Below are 15,212 nucleotides of genomic sequence, written 5' to 3' on the forward strand. Positions count from 1 at the left end.
ATACGCAAGAATCTAGAATCCTTTGTGATGTCTTTGCAGGTTTTTTTCTTTCAAGCTTAGATTTTTTTTTAAATGTCTTTTTTTTTTTTTTTTTCCCTTTAGGGTCTTCCCAGTATTAGCAAAGCTTACTGTTCATGAAAAACTGTCAAAACCAAATGGCATGTAGAAAAGTAAGGAAAGGTTTAGGTGAGCGTTTACTAAAAAGGAAGTTGGTTAATTAGCAGCCAAACCAGTTCACCGTTCTTCAATTGGATGTGGATATCTGCAGTTTGATGCACGTTTCATGTTCTTGTGAACTACAGTTTCACAAAGCTGAAAGGACGTATCTCTGGCCCTTTCCAAATACTTCCCAGTAAATTTGGAATAACAGTTGATAATCTGAAATAATTGGAAGGCGTTCATGGCTTGCTTAACAACAAGGACAATAGGGAGAAAGTTTGAAGTACTTAGGAAGCATAAAGGAAGGAATGAAGAAAGACCACAGCTTCCATGCAAGCTTGTTGCACTCAGTATAGGAAGCTTTAGAAACAGCGCTGTGGGAAACAATGGATGGGAGTGGTAAGAAGGTGCCGAGTATACAGGACTTGTATTTAACTCAGAACTCGGTACAGTACAAGTAGAAGGATCTTGGAGTAAACAAGACCTCAAAATGCAGTCAGGGTGAGTAAGTTTTCTATTATATACTGGTGTTATGGAGTGTGGTTATGTTACAAGAAACTTTCTTGTTCCTTCGTCTGGTGTTTCTCAAGATCATGCATAACTGCTTTTATGTTGTATGTAGTGATAATCAAGAAAAACATTTCAGTATTTCACATCAGAGGACATAACCTGTGAATGACTCCTTTGTAGGGATTCTGAAGGGCAGAAGTTCCTTTTCTTTCATGCTGTTATTGTTGATGCTAATGACAGTTATTGCGCTGGGTAGCAGTAACAAGTGCATACAGAAAAGCTTATGAGTTAATGTATTGTCATTGCACACAGAGCACATACTCTTAAATCAAATTGAAATCTTGTAGTGAAGGATGCAGAAAATAGCTTTTCAGTGAATAAGGCTTTCTTTGGTGTCTAACACTTCTCAGTGAGAGACTTTTTTTTTTTCTTTTTTGTCCTGATACCTAGGTGGTATCACTGAGAATTCGCAGAGAATGGGAAGTACTGTTGTCTCAGGAATAAGTTATTGCTGTAGATCTGAATGTATGCACTACTTTGTATGCAAGGGTGATAGCTCTTAAATCAAGTTCTTCAATATGTATTTGTGAGAGATAACATCTGGCTTTCTTTACTTGGCTCCTAGGTTATACATCTGTGTGGCATTCTTCTTGTGCATTCTTGGTATTTTTCCTGCATAATTTTAGTCTGAACCACATTTCTAAGAAATGATACCTTTCTAATAAAAAGCTGTCACAGTGTAATTACTTGAAATTTCTAGCTAAGGACTTTATAATTAGCTGAAGTGAAGGGTTGCTACACCATGAATGCAAGAGGAAATAACACAGAAATACTGTACTCAGAGTGGTATGAGGGTCTTGAACATTTACAATGGAAGTATTGTACTTGGTATGCCAGTGTTGCAAACTGAGTCCTTTTTGTCTTTTTAAATATCACTTTTAAAATAGGCTAAAGAAGAAGGAAGGTTTTTTTTTCTTCTTCTTTCAGTTAGGCACTGTGAACTTCCTGTCTTGGCACTGTTTAACGGTAGTTCTTCCAACTGAACACTTGTAAATGTTGCCTTGTTTATCCCTTGTTAGGTGTTCTGGCTGCTTTGTGCATGCTTCAGACTCTTTTGTTCTTCCTAGCTAATGTTAGAAGATAAGCAGTTGAACTTTGTCAGATTTTGGTTTGATTGGACTAGGTTTGATTAGTAACTTTATCTTTTAAGCACGTAGGTCACTCTGAAAGCAATGCTTCCTATTTATTTTCATGGAAAATATAACACGTGCAGAATAACACTATTTCACACAATAGCACAATAGCACTATTTCATAGACCAAATTGTCAACTGCAAAATGCTATTTTTCAAGACCACTTCTTCCTCCTGTATACAAGGACTGCTCTGAAAGTTATGCTTCCTTGTTTTATCAGCAAAGATAAATGAAAACTGATTGCAGACCTTTAGAAGGTCTTTTGCCCATCTGTGTAAAAGCATCAGGATGTTAAGCTGTTTTAACCTTGAGACTTCTGTCTTATGTGTGTAGCATTTCCATATTGACATCTGCTTTGATAGGCTTATATACAAACTTGAATATTTTAAACTTAATGGCTTAACAGCTTATTTCTACCTGCAGACAGTAGGAAATTAGCTCTCTGATTTTAGGGTTAGGAAACTCCCAAGATGCTGTTTATCATCTTTGGTACTGAAAGTCTTGGTACCTCATATATATTTCCAGGGTGTTCAAACAGTATTCATCTACTGCATCTAAGAAGCTGAATGTAAGATCTTATTGATAGCTTCTTAGATCTCTGTAATAGTGCTTAGCTGTGATTGTTTCCCTTGGTGTGGTGGCTTGCAGTGCTTGTTGAAGTGAAAACTTGTGTCAACTAATACAAATATACCAAGTAACTATTTTAATATGTATAATTTCAGGGGAAAAAAACCAACTCTACAAGATTAAAGTACTACTTTCAGAAGGTTTTGAAAAGAAAACTTTGAGTGGCAGTGAATATATCAAACGTTCATTGGTGCTTTGCTGTAGAGAGGATAGGGAGTCCTATGCATGAAAATGTGAAATAGTCCTTGTCTTTTAAAGCTGTAGTGTTTTTAGTTGCTTTCTGCTCTCCCCTCATTTGTTTTTCCTGTTAACAAAAGCTTCCACTTGGCACCTGAATACTTTGTTTAAAAGTCAGCATTTTATGTTGGATTGAAACGTGTCAGCGTAAGGTAGCCTTCTGTGAAGGATGCTATTAGGAAGGCCATGTGCTGAGTGCTTATGATTGTTCTGCTGGTGAGTCATGCAGTCAGCCTGAGAGTGCTGGGGAGAGTTACTTAATGTTATGTTCAGACACCTTGAAGTCTGGTTTGCATTTAGTAAATATTCTTCCAGATTTTCAATACCAATGCCAAATATGAGTAGCTGTTCCTAAAGCCATTGCCTCCCAGCCATCTCTCTTCTTGGGGTTTAAAATCCATACTGAATTGAGATTATTTTTTTTTGGTGACTTCAAAGTTTCATTCTTCAATTTTCATTATGAATATTAGGAAGATAAAAGATGACTGTCTCTTCTAGGACTTTTCGTTTGCTCTCTCACATACTGTAAATTCTATAATAAAAGTAGAAGTTATAAACTGAAAATGTAACTTGAGTAATAGCATCTGTTATATAAGCTATTGAATTCAAAGCCATTTGCTTGAAGATTTCCTGCCAATTTTTGCAGCTTTGGGACCCCACTTTCTATTTTATTTCTGCTTTGTTTGGTAGAACATAATAGAAAAAACTGCTTTAATCATGGAACTAAGAATGGAATGTGGACAGCCATAAGCTCGGTTTTTAACTGATAAAGGTAGTGCTAATATGTTTACTTTTAACTGTACTGTATCCAAAGATTGTTTCATTCTTACATTAGCTGTGTGATGATGGAAAATCACAGAATCACAGAATTGTAGGGGTTGGAAGGGGCCTCTGGAGATCATCGAGACCAACCCCCCTGCCAAAGCAGGTTCCCTACACCAGGTCGCACAAGTAGGCGTCCAGGCGAGTCTTGAATATCTCCAGAGGAGGAGAGTCCACGACCCCCCTGGGCAGCCTGTTCCAGTGCTCCATCACCCTCACCATAAAGAAGTTTTTGAGCACATTCGTGAGGAACTTCCTCTGCTGCAGCTTATGTCCATTTCCCCTTGTCCTGTCTCCACATACCACTGAAAAGAGACTGGCCTCACCACTATGGCCCCCACACCTCAGATATTTAACAGAATTGATGCAGAAGTTTGAACTTGCATAAAATGCAGACTGTGAATGGAATCCAAGTTTGTATTTCTTATCTTTTATCATTTGCTTATCACAGTAGTGGTTTAATGTTGAGACAGCTACAATTTCAAGAATGTCAAAGTTCTGTTCTCTATCTACGTTGCTTCTGATGTTTGTAACACCTACCACCTCATTTTCACATGTACCACAAACACCAGTATTGGTATTCTTGTCATGCAGTTTCTCTTGTACTTCCTCCAGTGCAAATTAAACTGTTGTACATAATGTAATGCCTTTTAAAAAGAGCAAAGGCATGTTTTCATCTTGTTCTTGAGACTGACAGTTGTACTTAACATTCCAGTTTAAAACAGCATATTAAAAATACTTTGATACCAATCTTTGAGAACACACAGATATGGTTAGTGCTTGATAAAGGAATGTAGGTAATTGCTAACCTTCTGTTACGGAAAAGTAAGTCTTCCTGGAGATACATTTGGTATCCTTTGACTCAGAACTTGAAGGAATAATAGTTAAATTCCTTTAAGTCAACTCAGTGTTTCTTTCCTCAATACTAGAGGATACATGAATATAGTTGTTGCTTGTAAGGGGGTGCAGCTAACAGGATTCTGATGAAGCATGAAGCGGTTGCGCGCTGATACCCATCCCTGGTGCATGGACAGCACTTCCAAGCACGCTTCTTGAAACAGAATTGCTTGGTTATCAAGGTTTGCCTCAGTGCTAATATTTTTAATTCTCCTGTAATGTCAGAAAGCTGTTTTCTGGAAACGCTGGCTAGGGAATCCTCTGAATGTGTAATTAAACAATAGGAGCATCTAAGTAGAATATCTTAGCATGCTTTGAGTTCCTTCTTACTAAGAAACAGCCTCCTGTGTTTTTGAGTCTCAGATCAATTTTCTGCTGCCTGCACTGACACTTCCTGTCAGTCAAACCTTTCTTTATCCTCTCTTTATCTGTAGGAATTGAGTATTACAAGATGGAGAGTTACATGAGTTATTTTCTGTGCATTGTTCTTTATTAAATGCTTTTTCACCAACATTTTTTATGTGTTGGTTTGACTGAAGTGTTGTCATCCTCTAACTGGAGAGTGAGTGACTGAGCTGCTGAAAGCAATGGTGCAAGTAATTTTTTTTTCTTCCTCAAAGTGCAGAATCCAGGTCATGATGACTGTGATCAAGAGTATAGTTGAAAATGCTTTTCCCAGGGAGCCTCAAATGACTGAAGTTTGATAGATATATAATTTCTTGTTTTGCTATGCTTTTATTGTCTGGCAAGTAAATTTGGTGCATTGGAAGCCATGGAAACAGTTGAAAATCAAAGTTTAGCACATAGTGAAGCATGTAATGTGTCCCTGGGCAGTGGGCATTGGTGTAAGAATTCAATACAGTAGATTGCAGATGAATTACAGGAAGAATGACTGTTAAATCTACTTCGAAGTCTTACTCTGTCTCTTGTTGGTGTAAAAATTAGGTAGTTCAGCCTGTCAGGAGTTGGGTGTTCTACCTTAATAGCAGGTCATGTTATCAGCTGGAGAACACTGTGTGGTCCTCTTGCCAGCTGGAGTTCTTGTAGTATCCTGAGCATGCTACCTTGCTTTCTATAGCCAGAGTAAATATTAGTATACACATTCTATCTCATCCAGCTTCTTACTATATCTGTTATTTATGCATATCATGCTGCTCTGCAGTTCAGCACTGAGAGAAGTTGAGACAAAGAATTTTTTCTGGTTTTCATTTTCCTAATCAGAACTTTCAGACATACTGCTGTATTATGTTGCAGCCATTGCAAACAATTAGTACGTGATTAAGATGTTTAAAGGAATATTGAAGGAAGTATTTTTAAATGATCTCAAAATCATAATTTGCTAGGTGTTTTGCCATGTATTATTACAGTAGTAGCATTACATATTAGTAATATTATGTATTAATGCTACTTCTCACTCAGCCTTCATTTTTTGAATCATGTTCAACCCATATTTCAGTTTTGGAAGTAATTTGTCTGCAAGCTTTGTGATCTCATCCCTCACCCCCCACTGTTGGGTTTGTTCGTTTTTTTTATTTCCTGATGGTGAGATTCACACGTTACTGCCCCCTAGCCGTTGCTTAGTGTCTTGGATCGCTGGAAGTGTGTGCTAGGCTGCTAAAAAGCAATAATGACAGCTTAATTAGTAGAAATGTATTATGTTTCAGTAGTAAGATGCTTGTTATGAGTAGTAGTTTTGCCTGATCTGTCCTATGCATGGTTTTAGGAGAGCCCTGCTTTCCCTCTCCACTTCAATAAAACAAATGTTTGCAACAGCTCTTTGTGTTTTTAGAGACCCACAGCAAGGCTGCAGGTTATTACTTCAACCAGTAGTGTAGATTCTTTGGTAAAATAGCCCCCCAAACCCAGTGAGAACTTAAAAGTACTTGAATGTATGATAACTAAATCTGTGGGGAATTTCTTAGTCCAAGTTAAATAGAAGCAAAGGCCATGAATACATGTAAGGCATGATTGGAGCACAATAGATGGTGGCTGGCAGTCCAAGATTTAATTTTATCTGCAAGCTAGAAAGTTGCCAGCAGGATTTTGTGAACTTCCTTTACTTATATCTCTTTCTTTATATAGTTTGGTTAGCTCAAGAGTAAACACTTTGTCCTTAATCGGAGCTATTATTCACAGCATAGAAATAAGCTAACTTCCCTTGATCGATAGACCTCTGCTATGGTTTCTAGCTAGTTATTTTGTTTTGCTTCTATGCATTTCCCTGACTGCTTATTGGGTTTTAGTCATCTGTGGGCTTTTTTTAAAAGGACAAAATATGTATTATTGAAAAGCCTCTTAAAATCTAGTTTCAGCAGTGCCATCCTCTGGCTAGAGGAAGTCAGAGCTGTTATACGGATACCACAGTTGTGTGGCCATGTGTTTGTTTCTGATATTATCTATTTAAGCTTTCCTGGCTGTTTTTTGACAAAATATTTTTGTATTAAAGGTTATGTCATCTTCTATTTAGCATTACACCATATTATTGACCAGGGATGGCAGGATATTAAGAGATGTGACCTTCGGGAACTTCCTTTAGTAGTTACGCTTAGTTTCAAAGGGACAGCATGCTTTCTAGCTGAATGATCCCAGCTGGCACATAGCTGCTATGCCACTCTGCCTTAAAGAAGATTGGTAGAAGTTAAGATGCTGCGTATAAAGCTGGTGTCGTGCACTGGAGCAGCTTTGCACTGCTATCTTTCTGGACTCATTTCTTCAACTGGTGTGAGCCCTTCTTTTTCTCTTACGACACTGAGAGTTTGTGGAGTTTGACAGATAGAACTCAGGTTGAAAATGAAAGCATTTTCTTCTTGGAGAACTGGAAAGTACAGGGGAGATAGCAGCACTCCATCTCTAATCCTGCTGCAATCTCAATTTTCCTCTGCTAACTAGCTTCAACCATCGTGTTGCATAGGTCTTATGTATTCTGCTGCTGAAGTCTTCATGATGCTTTAGGCTTTGCAGCTGAGTGCATCTAACTCTTGCTCTCCCCCATGAAGCATTACTAAGCTAGCATATCTCATGGTAAGTGGCACTACTGCTTGATAGCTTTTATCAGAAACATAGGCCATGCTTGCAGTCTCTTGTGACCAAAGAATGACCCTCTAGCACAAGACCTTCCTGCTGCTTTCTTCCAGCTCAGGAAAAGGAAGTGCTTAGCAGAGTACTTGCAATATATTGTTTCACTGCCTCTTGAGAAAAGAGCTTACTGAGTTCTTCTACTGAAATGAATTGCAAAGCAGCTTGCCTATGTTGTGTGCTGCTACATAACTCCCTTTAATTTTGAGATCTTGGTCTTCTGACTTATGCATGCTTTTATAGTATTTAGAGTGTAGTCAGTAGGTTTATTGGAAGCTTATTACTATTAATCAGTAATATTTTGTCTGTCAGTATTGTCTATGTATTAAAAACTTACAAGCTCATGGAAAATTGCTTTACAAATAGCGACTCTGGTTATTCTTTGGAACAGTGCCTTTTCATGGCCAGTTATTGCAGTGCTTTCAGTCACATCTCCCAGTACATGCTTTCACCTGTTACTGCATTGGCTCGCAATGCTGTCATTGCTATTAGCAGCCTTTTCACTTTTTTTTTCTTTTCAGATGTTAAATTCAATTGTAGTAAGTATTCAGTGCTTGGCAGAGTAAGGATGCTTTGTTCTGATATTAAGGTAACAGTGAATTTGTACTTCAAGGTAAAATGGTATACTTTATAGCGTGCAGAAACGTTTTCCTGAAGAGATTTCTTGTATTTTATGAAAGATCTGTAATGGGAGGAAAATGGTTTTTGTGGCTCATGGTTATGTGCTAAGTCCTGCTAGAAGTCTTGCAAGAATTTTCTTCTCAGAAGTTTTTTGTTTGTACTTGAAGTTCATGTGTGTTTGCCACTGATCCTTGGGGATCAGAAGCTGTAGGAGAGCAGCTTCCTTAGAGATGCAGAATTCATGGTTTGGAGAAGCTTCTTCTCAGGCAAGCTATGGATTTTTAGATTACTTGTATAATGTTTGGAGTGTAGGCTCTCTGATTTTTGATACAGCTTTCTATCTATTCACTTTGCTTTTCATATGCATGGTTTCCTGAAGGGAATTTAGTAGAAAATAAAATGGATGCAATTAGTTTTTCTGATAATAGAATTTTTTTAGTCTGGACAACTTTTAGGTACTGGGGACCAATATCTAAAAGCCATTTGTAATCTTATATTCCAGGCTGAAATGATACTGGTCTGCTTTTCGTGTGTTGCGCTGCTCTCAATTGCCTTTTTTTTTTTTTTTTTTTTTTTTTCCACCATACAAGTATAGAAAAATACATTAGTATTATTGATTTGGCTCTGTAGAAAAGTCATCAAGGAAGAAAGGTTTCTGTTTCTATCAGAAACAATGCTTTGTTCTGCCTTGCCAGCCTTTTCTATTTCAGGTCATCTGAGCAGCAACCCCATTCAGTAGTAAGAATCAAGGTCATATTTTATTCAGTACAAGAAAATGGAAAATGTGGCAGGAGCCAAGGTGCTTGTTTTGAAATGGTTGTCTTTAGCTCTTTCTGCTACAGATGCAGTCAATGGAAAGGGATAAAGGTGATAACAAAAACCATGAGAAATTTACTGTTCATTATTCATGTATTGTTGAAGGCTTAAGACTGTAAAGGATTTTGTTATTGTCTCTTAAGTCTTTCAATTTTTTTCAGTTATGATTACCTGGAAGGAAATTAGATGAACCAGTTAAGGAAAAGATGAGGATTTTCTTATTAACAGAATACTTGGACATAATTTATTCTGTGAGGTGCTCATGGACATATTTGCTAATTAAATAATCTGTCATTATTTGAGTATGGTTTAGACTTCTGTGGTGTTAATGCATTTGGCCTCATAGGCAGCCACAGACTTAACTAGCTCTGTTGTGAAGTTCTTAGCTTGAAAAATGAAAGTATAAGTTGTGAATATAGGATTAAATTGGATGTGGAATTATAGGAGCAAAGAACAATACTGGAAGATGAACAATGCTGTGAGTAGTAGTGTATTGGTTTACAGAAAGTGTGCAGGGGCTGATGGAAATAAGAGAGGGTGATGCAATAAAGGTGAGATGTAGTTGAGCAGCTGTGATGTGGCAGAAATTGTTTCAAGGAGACCTGAAAGGGGAGGAAGAAGGTCAACAGCTGACAATAAATTCTAGAGGAGAGGAGAAGTTTTGTTAACCACCTTACACATCCCTACATAAAAACTGTTAGATGCATTTATTTACAGGGTTTGTAACGTTGTATCGTTTGCTTTAAGGTTTTGTCATGTAAGAGGCTTGGATTTATTTTCCCAATTGAAATTAGCATTGATCTTATATTTTTCATTAGAAAAAAAATTACAAAATGCTCAGTGTGGAAGGAGATACTTGATAATACAGATAAACATTTAATGCGTTTAATTATTAGAGGGCTGAAGTACAGTTGCAGTGCTTTTTAATCCATAAATGATCAAAAACTGAAATTAGTAATTCAGAATGTATTAAAAGCATCTGCTTAGCTGTCTGTGATACTATGTTGTTAATACCACAGGACAAGACTGTGGTTAAAAAGAAAAAAAACTGTATTTGGTGATTAGGAATGAAGCAACGAGCATCATTTCTAGGCATGCTTTTTCTAAAAATACATCTGAAAGTTTAGCACTTGAAAGTAGCAAAAATATCTTTTTTTCTTCCTGTAATTACAGAAGCTGCTGGGTTTGTTTTGCTACCGATGAGGATGATCGGACAGCAGAGTGGGTGAGACCTTGCAGGTGCAGGGGCTCTACGAAGTGGGTTCATCAGACTTGTCTACAGCGCTGGGTGGATGAAAAGCAAAGAGGAAACAGTACTGCTAGAGTTGCTTGTCCTCAGTGCAATGCAGAATATTTAATAGTATTTCCAAAGCTAGGTAAGATGTGTATCATTTTAATCATAATATAATGGGTTGTTTCTGTACATTGTTCCTAATTCTTCGCTTCTTTTTTTAATGCTTGGAGCCTCTGTTTTATTGACAACCTTGAGCTGAAAAAATTAAGCTCAAAGGAAATTTCTGAGTAACAATGCATATTGCTAAGAGGGAAGAAAACTGGCTAGTATGTCGTCCATGGTCAAGAAAATGTAAAACAGCATGATAACTCGTTAGGAAGTCATTGATTTATCAGTCCTTGAGTCACTTTTGTTATAAGGCAGCTATGAAGAAGGCATCAAATGTTGATAATTAGCTTTACTTTTGGTGTGTGGGGTTGATATCTGGACAATGAAGATATACTGCAAAACGTGAAGGTTTTGGCAGTGGGCAAAAGAAGTGCCTGTAGTTTGGTTAAGATGCATGCACAGGGGAAAAAAAAAAAAAAAAAGGCTTTTTCATTTGTTCCTGCAATTTGTGGCTTCCTTTGTTTGAATGCTAAGGTGCCTAAATACTAATGTTCCTAGCTTCTGATAAATCTGGCATAAAATTCTTGCATGATTCTGTTCAGCTCTTGCATGCAGGCATCTTTTGATATGTTTTCTCTCTCAATACTAGCTTTTTCAATGGTAAAGATACGAGGAAGGCATAAAATATAACATGGCATATGTAATTTTACACAAGTCTACAGCAGACCAGGAAAATGATTTTGGGTTCATCAAACCTCCATTGTGACCTCAGGTCCTTCAAGCACATGGGACAGTTGTGCCCTTTTGCAGCTCTTTTTTGTAACCCAGAACTGTTACATCAGAACTCTACTGTAAGTCAATCAAGGTCCCACAAGGCAAAGTTAAGACAGTAAGATTTCAAGCAGTCTTAGCAGTAGCCCCTTCTCGTGTTGCAGCAAACACATCACTTGTCATGCCATTCAAAAAACTAAAGTTGCTTGAGCAGGTAAGATATAGCAGCTAACCAAGTTTCCATGACATATCCTGGTTTACAAACGTAATCTATGTTAAGACTCTTCTAATGTACTGCTGGAAAAAGGTTTCCATGAAAGAGTACTTTCTAAAAACTCCTCCTAGTGAAGTATCTCCTTTTTTGTTGTTGTTTTTTAAATACTAAAAGAACTGCTTAAAACCCAGAGGTTTCATTATTATTATTTCATTTTAATAAATAGGAAAACCAAACTTGGCAGACAAACTTCTACTAAAGCATGATTGTTTTTAACACATGAAACGTGAAAAATATTGCTGTATTTTGCTCTTTCATGTATGTCAGATTTTTTCATTTTTGTACTTCTTTAATATCATCTTAAAAGATATGTTTTGCCTTTCTTTCTTACTATTTTCACCCTAGAGGGATAATTAAAGTTTAGTGGAACTTTTTTTTTTTTTTTTTTTATTTTATTTTATTTTATTTTAAGCTCAAAATTCTGTACTGTGCTTCCTTTCATGATTGGGATCAGTGGGTGCAATCTGTTAATATTTTATCTTAGACTTCTGCTGTTGCCATACCACCTTGCCAAGTTACCTTTCAGGACTTGCAGCATATGATGATTATACGTGGTTTTTTGGGGAGTTGTGGTGATGCTTTTTTTTTGAGGGGGGGGGCAGAGAGGGGAAGGTGGTGGAGAAGTCTCTTGTCTTGACCTCCTTCAATAGAATGATGTAAATTTTCCAAATAGTGCACTGAACTTTGTCAGCGACTGTAGGAAGCTATCAAGATACACCAATGACTGTGTATTTAGCACTTGCAGTTATGACCTTGTTGCTATTTCAATATGCTCATAAATATTTCAGCAATCTTTTATATTTGTCCTGGAAAGTTAAACATAATTGTTAATACAGTTGAACTGGTTGTTCAATGAATTTATATTTTGAGTGAAGCATTCCTTCAAAAAACCACTAAATTTCATTCCTATTCAACAATAAGTTGCTCAACTTGAGAGTACATTAACTCTGTAACTTTGTCAGCTACTGAATGACTAATTTACATCAATTGGTGTATTTGAAGCAGGGTGCTGATGAGGTGTTTTCTGTTGCGAAGGAAGAAGATTCCCGCCCTTAAAACTAGGACTTTTTATCAAAACAGCACATTCTGTTCTAGAAGATGCATGGAAGGGTAACTAACTTACAGTATATTAGTAGGGTAAAACATGATTCTGTGCCAGAGCTGGACTAAGAGGCTAATCAACATTCTGCCCAAGTTAGTTACACAAAACTGTCTACTAGATTGTTACATAGCTTAGCCTTATTTACAATTACTTATGTCAAGTCTACATATAAGCTAGACACGTTTGAATTGTGAGTCTTCAGTATGATACATGCACAAACACCAGTTAAAAGTTGCAATCCCTGCATCAGGTCTCTGGATAGTGTTACCATACAACTGGTGTACGAAATATTGCTCTGCGTCTGGGAGTGCTTTTCTAGAATGTCAGTGTTGATAAATATTACTAGTAGTTCACTGAGATGTCCCTGTTACTTGTTTTCATTGGCTGGCTTCAGTTGACTAGAATTGGTGTTGCTATTGAGTGGTTGTGTTTTTTATTGGTTGGTATTTTGTTTTTGTTTTTTTTTTTGAAAGCGCACCCGCTGTTCTCTTGCAGAGCCAACTAAATCATGGAATGGGAATCAATTTTGTCAGGAATAAAAGTATGCAAAAAAAGTAGTCACCAACTGTTTACTTTCTGACAACACATGTAATATCCTAAAGAGTTTGTTGTAAAACACAAAAATGAAATTGCTGCTGTTCTGATACTGGCAAACACAAAAGTAGCATGGATCGTGGTCATAGTGGTAGCCACTTTTCAGTTCCATGCATACTTTTCAGACTCTTCAGCTTGTGGCTTTTGCTTTGCTGGTTCTCTTGCAGTCTTCAAAAGAAAAGATGTGAGTATGCCCTGCTTATCAAAGTTGGCATGAGTAATGTGTTGCTGTGTGCAAGTCTTGAAAGTGGAGTTGTCAATAAACAGTGAAACTGTATTATCAACAGCTCTAAATGAAAAGAATTTTTTACCTCCAATATTTGAGGTAGCCCTAAAAATATTGAGTGCAACCTATCGCTTTTCCAGTGGAATGAATCTTTGCTTTTTTTTTTGCTCTAGAGTGGGATAAAGTTTAGTGACAGTTTTCTTGTGACAGTTGCTGAGAGCTTTCTTCAGTATGCTTATAGCTGCATCTTGAAACCTTACTTTTCCTCTGTCATAGGTCCAGTTGTTTACGTTTTGGATCTTGCAGATCGACTGATCTCAAAGGCATGTCCATTTGCTGCAGCTGGAATAATGGTGGGCTCCATATACTGGACAGCAGTTACATATGGAGCTGTGACAGTGATGCAGGTACATGTCTGTTTCCTCTTCTAGATCTTACAAGCCTTGAAAGCAAGGCTTTTAAATAGCACTTTTAAATTAAAAAAAATAAGACTCCTTTCTTCCCTTAGCTTAAAATGTGGCTGTATGGTATTTGGTTCTGTTTGTATAGGAACTTGTAGCAAAAGTATAACCATTTTAACTTGAGCCCAAATGAGTTGATGCAGTCTCCCTGCTACCAGTGTCAAATGGCTATATAGGAGTGAATAAAATGACTTACAAGACCTCCTCCATTCCAGTGGATGACACTCCCAACTACAGAATTGAACATCTATGAATTTCCTCATCTCATATCCTGTTCTTGTAGCCCTTACAAGGGCACTGCAGGCATCTGTAGGGATAAAACTGGAATTTAGTGAAATGTACTAATCCTTATCTCTCTGAAAACTGCTACACTGAGCCTTTTTCTGTAGTAACTTGTATGATCTTTTATAGCTTCTCTAGAACTACATAACAAAATGGAAAACTAAACACTCCTCTCTATAGTTGCTTTACTTTTGAAATGAGAGTCTGGCCTTAAGCAAAGGCAAGCTGTGGGTCTAGTTAAGCAACTGCGTGGTTACAACTTCACACCCATGTTGCTATAAATACCTGGCTAAATCCTAGGTTTGAAGAATTAGATTTTTTTCCTCTGGTTGCACACAGTGTGATCTCTCTTACATAGAGGATTCCTAATTATGAGATTTTTAATTAAAACATCCTGAAATACAATTTATCCTTTAAAGAGGAAATTTGACTATAGAATTAATCATTCAAAAATTTAAGTTTTTGTGTGCATTGTAGAAAGCTTTCTGTTTTCATACTTCAGATGTTTATGCTTCTACTCATGCATGCAGAAAGACATGAAACTTTTGCTGAGATGGTGAAGAATTGTGTTACAGGTTTCTGTTGCAAGATTAATGACACTCACACTAGGGCAAGAAGCTCACCTGTCTGCATTATGCTTGATAAACAGGCAAGGATGCAAAAGGAAGACTGAGTACATCAGTTGAAAGGTTTTTTATTATCTTAAAATGCATGGTTGGTCCCTCCCCAAAGCAAACTTTTAAAACTGTATTTCTTGTTTGTCCACTATATACATATTTATCAGGTGGTTGGTCACAAAGAAGGTCTTGATGTTATGGAGAGAGCTGATCCTTTATTTCTTTTGATTGGACTTCCCACTATCCCAGTCATGCTAATACTGGGCAAGATGATTCGCTGGGAGGACTATGTGCTCAGACTGTGGCGCAAATATTCTAATAAGCTACAAATTTTGAACAGCATATTTCCAGGTAAGGTGCATTACTTTTAAAAGGAAATACCAAGTTTGAGTTTCTCTGTCTAGGAGACAGGGATATGAATTTTTACCATCCTGAAGTATGGGTACTTATACTTTCCCTCTATTATGTTTGTTTTATTTTGATTGTGCTCATACAGTACCTAGTGAGGCAGGTGGGGCAGCAGAAGCAGGAATGTGGTTTCAAGTAAGGCTTTGGTAATGAAAGAAGCTACTAAATATAACAGTTT

The 15,212-nt window shown here is 37.1% G+C and overlaps 1 protein-coding gene across 6 annotated transcripts in view; it reads left to right on the forward strand.

Annotated features, from left to right (window-relative positions):
• MARCHF5 (membrane associated ring-CH-type finger 5) overlaps positions 1–15,212 on the forward strand; it is a 30,937-nt gene that overhangs the window by 1,579 nt on the left and 14,146 nt on the right. For 5 of the 6 annotated variants that reach the window (XR_008205284.1, XM_052677910.1, XM_052677912.1 and 2 more), the window contains exons 2-4: positions 10,131–10,333; positions 13,543–13,673; positions 14,794–14,977. Coding sequence is in view for 5 of the 6 variants with exons in the window: in XM_052677910.1 (XP_052533870.1) it covers positions 10,131–10,333; positions 13,543–13,673; positions 14,794–14,977 (518 nt within the window). In the remaining variant the exon portion in view is untranslated. The remainder of the gene's footprint in view (positions 1–10,130; positions 10,334–13,542; positions 13,674–14,793; positions 14,978–15,212) is intronic. The other variant, XM_052677913.1, reaches the window with a different exon arrangement.

The sequence above is a fragment of the Tympanuchus pallidicinctus genome, unplaced genomic scaffold (genome assembly GCF_026119805.1).
Source record: "Tympanuchus pallidicinctus isolate F22 unplaced genomic scaffold, pur_lepc_1.0 scaffold16, whole genome shotgun sequence".
In the NCBI taxonomy this organism is placed as follows: Eukaryota; Metazoa; Chordata; class Aves; order Galliformes; family Phasianidae; genus Tympanuchus; species Tympanuchus pallidicinctus.